The 4,033-nt window shown below is 41.4% G+C and overlaps 1 protein-coding gene across 1 annotated transcript; it reads left to right on the top strand.

Moving 5' to 3' along the window:
- Positions 1 to 314: 314 nt before the first annotated feature.
- On the top strand, positions 315 to 3,678 carry cldn11a (claudin 11a). Its single transcript, XM_061696300.1, has 3 exons — positions 315 to 693; positions 1,630 to 1,794; positions 2,744 to 3,678. Exons 1-3 carry the CDS (start codon positions 468 to 470, stop codon positions 3,022 to 3,024), a joined length of 672 nt encoding a protein of 223 aa, XP_061552284.1. The 5' UTR covers positions 315 to 467; the 3' UTR covers positions 3,025 to 3,678.
- The last annotated feature ends 355 nt before the right edge of the window (positions 3,679 to 4,033 follow it).

Raw genomic sequence — 4,033 nt, forward strand, 5'->3', positions numbered from 1 at the left:
CTGTTTTTGTATTTTTTAAATAATTTACCAATGACCTGGGCCATCTTTTTGTTTGAAAAATCAAATGTAGTTTCTCGAAAATATCACCTACCGGTTTAAAAAAAATAAATAAAAAAGAGAGAGAGAGAATTTGACCAGCAGGGGGCAGCGTACCTTTTGGGTGAGAAAAAAACAATCTCTGCTTATGATGTGCAAAAAGGGGATGGTGCATGACAACTCGCGGATGAATCACTGATTGGCTGAAAAGTTTGGGGAATGTCTTTTTTTTTTTTTTTTTTTTTTTTTCCTCACTGAATTCTCCGCTATATAAAAAAACGAATCCTGATGTGAGAAGTTTTACTCTCCGCAAGCCAGCGCCGGATTTGGGATTTCGCCCGGACAACTTGGAATAGCGGCGTCGGATTTGGACCACTTTTCCTCCCCCCCTTTTTTTTTTTTTTTTTTTGTTTTTAATTTTGTCGCGCACCATGTCCAATTCTTGCGTGCAGCTGTGTGGCTTTCTGCTCAGCTGCCTGGGCTGGCTGGGCATCGCGATCGCCACGGCCACCAACGACTGGGTGGTCACGTGCAAGTACGCCCCGCACACCTGCAAGATGATGGAGCAGCTGGGCGTCAGGGGGCCGTGGGCCGAGTGCGTCCTCTTCACCGACCTCTACCAGTGCTCCACGTACTTGCAGATCCTCGACCTGCCCGGTAAAAAAAAAAAAAAAAAAAAAAAAAAAGAAAAAGTCGTTTTAAATGAAACAATTTGTAGTTTGTATTTAGATTTCTTTAGGATACTTTTTGTGATTATTTCAAGTGATATTATTATTTCATTGAATAAAATATTTGCAAATATTTGATATTTTTTTAATGTGCAGTATATGAGCTCTAATGTTAATGTTTCATATGATTTAGCTTTTTTTTTTTTTTTTTTAGCAATTTGCTATGTTTGATTTATGTTGTATTATTTTTTTAAATCTACGTGGGTTATTCGTCACATTTATGCTATATTATTTTTATAGTATTTTATCTGGCAAAATTATTTATAATTTAGTTCAATTTCTGTTTACATTTTTCATCCAGAGTGTAATTTCCCCTCATGATTGAGTTTTTTTTTTCATCACTTTTTAAAAATTGGATATTTTTCCTTTAAAAAAAAAAAAAAAAAAACATACAACGTAGTTGTTCTTTTCAATTTTTTTCATTTATGATTTGGACTTATTTAGTATTTATATTTTTGAAGCTTTGTGCAGTCTACATTGATTTTATTTAGAAATTACACTTATATTGTATTTTTATGCTTCCTATTTTATTAACTAGACATTTTTTTCTTCATTTGATATCTTTATGTATATTTGTATATTTATTGGATTTTGCAAAACAAATTAAAGTACATTAGTCATTTATATTCCATCATATTGTTTCCAAATCTACACAATAGTACTTAGGGGGATTTTATTGAGTCATGTATTGTGATTAGTATTATATTGCTCTTTGTATTTATTGAATGAAACTAATTGAATACGAGTCAATATTTCCTTGCTGAATTTTGCGCTTTTAGTTTCTTTCTATGGACGTATTAGTTTTGTTCTTGAACTGTCCAATAGGTGCACTAACGTGAGTTTTCCTCGCGTTTGTGTCGCGCAGTCTACATCCAGACGACCCGTGCCCTGATGGTCACGGCCTCCATCCTGGGCCTGCCCGCCCTCGGCTTGCTCCTCATGTCCATGCCCTGCATCCGCCTGGGCGACGAGGCCCAGGCCTCCAAGAACAAGCGCGCCGCCATCGGCGGCTTCGTCATGATCGTCGTCGGTGAGCACTTTTGCGACCTTGCGCCCAAAGTGTCCCAGAGGGCGTCGACGCCTATTTCCTCCTCCGGGGCGGCGCCGCATTCAGCACTGCGCTTAAACTATAGAACACAACGCGAAAGCTGTGTGCGCAATTTTCCGAAAGTCCACAAACGCCATTTAAACAGCAGGCGATGTCAGTTGAAAATGTCCAAAACAAACCATTGAAGCTAGTGTGAAAAAGCCCCAACGTTAGCGACGCCTAATGAGAAAATAGCATGAAAACGTTAAGCGTGATCCTGCGGTAACGCCATGGCATGCTTTTGCTAGCATCATACGCAAAGCCAAGATTTGAACAGAGCCTCGTTTCACGAATATTGGTGAAATAACACAATTCTGCCCCAAGAAATTGCCTGAGATTAACTTTCTTTGTTGCATCACGCCAGGACAGTCATTGAGTGTTTAGCAGTGCTGAGGTTGTGGGTTCAAATCTGGGCCCTGTTCTCGCTGTGCCTGGATGGGTGTTTATATCAGGGTGTCCATACTGCGGTGGGGGGGAATTTGTGGCCCTTGCACGACTCGTGGAACATTTCACGTTAACGATGCTAACGATGTAAACATTCCTTCCTTGGTAACACTGGGTTACAAAAAAAAATATATATGTACATTTTTTTTTTTCCCCAACTGATTTCGGAACATTTCGCATCATTAAATCCGAAAATGACATCCGTTTCTCTTGTTCAGATCAGTTGATTCATCAAATGTTGCAAACTTTGCTTACTTGGAAATTGACGAGTCGACGTTGAGAAAAGTGAGAAGGTGTAAATAGAATGTTTTTGTTTTCCATCCACTCTCTGAAGCGCTTCTCCTTTTCATCTGTCATCATGAAAAAGCTACTTCATTGGGGTTAACGCCAATGCTAAGCGCGAAATGCTAATCGCTGTTGCATTTTGCCGATGTTTGTGGCCCATCAGGACTGTGCGGGCTGGTGCCCACCGTGTGGTTCCCCATCGGCGTGCAGCCCAGGGAAGATCTGCTGTCGTTCGGCTTCTCGCTGTACGCCGGCTGGGTGGGCGTGGTCTTGTCCCTTTTGGGCGGCGCCATCCTGACCTGCTGCTCCTCGCCGGCGTCGCCCCGCCCGTACCAGGACAACAACCACTTCTACTACTCCAAGTCGGGTGTGGACAACGTGCCGGCAGCCGCCCCCGCGGCCAAAGCCGCCTCTTCCAACCACGCCAAGAGCGCCCACGTCTGATGGACCTTTGAGTTTCCTAAGCGTCCAGGTTTTTTTCAGGGCGAGAGCCTTTGGACTTCCTCTCCGTGGACAAATTTTGATTAATCAACTAGAATGTTAAGAAATGTTGAGAGTCGCCAAGCTGAAACGCCCCCCCAAAAAAAAATGCTAGTTACTATAACTGCAGCCCCTCTGAGAAAAATCCTCGGCCCCAGGCCACCCCCGACTAAAATTGGTCTAGAATCGCCACTGTTTGCGGCCGAGGAACTGTGTTGAAGTGAAAAACTTCATTTTGTCAATAGAAAATGTGTTTTGCTGCCATCTTGTGGGATCTATAATCAATCACAAACATTTTTGCACGGGTGTGAATTACTCCCCCGCCCCCCGGAATTGTTTAGAATGACCTTTATATGATCCCTTTTCAAAGTCATCTGACGGCAAACATTAGCCTTCAAAATAAATGCCTTTTGATATACATTCATTAGATTTGCTATGATATTTGAGTATGGTATATATAGATGAACATATCCTTTTACTAACGCACAGTTTTACATTGTATTAGGTCAGCTCTCTCAAACGTCGAGTCAGTATTCCAAGACTCTTTCTTTGCGGCTATTTATTGTTTGTATGCACTCTTGTTTGGATTTTCGATAATAAACGATTTCACAAAGCAAATCTGAGCGGCTGTGCTTTTTTTTTTTTTTTTTTTTTTTTTTTTTGGGGAATGTTTGCTTCCGCAGGAACGAGATGTTTTGTAGTGAATGTCTGGAAATGTTAGTCAGAGACCTTGACTTTGATAAGAAAACACGCACATGTAACGATATAGTGTGTGTGTCTGTGTGTGTGTGTGTGTGTGTGTGTGGTGCGCATTATGTGACACAATGTATCCTGAGCAGGTTGTGCATTTTGCTGACTCAGTGACCTCTCAGAATGCGAGATTTCGCATTCAACAACCTCAAAACTGTGAGGCAGATGCGTTAACCACTGGTGCAAAGTGCTGTCAAAAAAAAAAAAAAAAAAAGAAGAAATG

Source organism: Phycodurus eques, chromosome 14 (genome assembly GCF_024500275.1).
Source record: "Phycodurus eques isolate BA_2022a chromosome 14, UOR_Pequ_1.1, whole genome shotgun sequence".
NCBI lineage: Eukaryota > Metazoa > Chordata > Actinopteri > Syngnathiformes > Syngnathidae > Phycodurus > Phycodurus eques.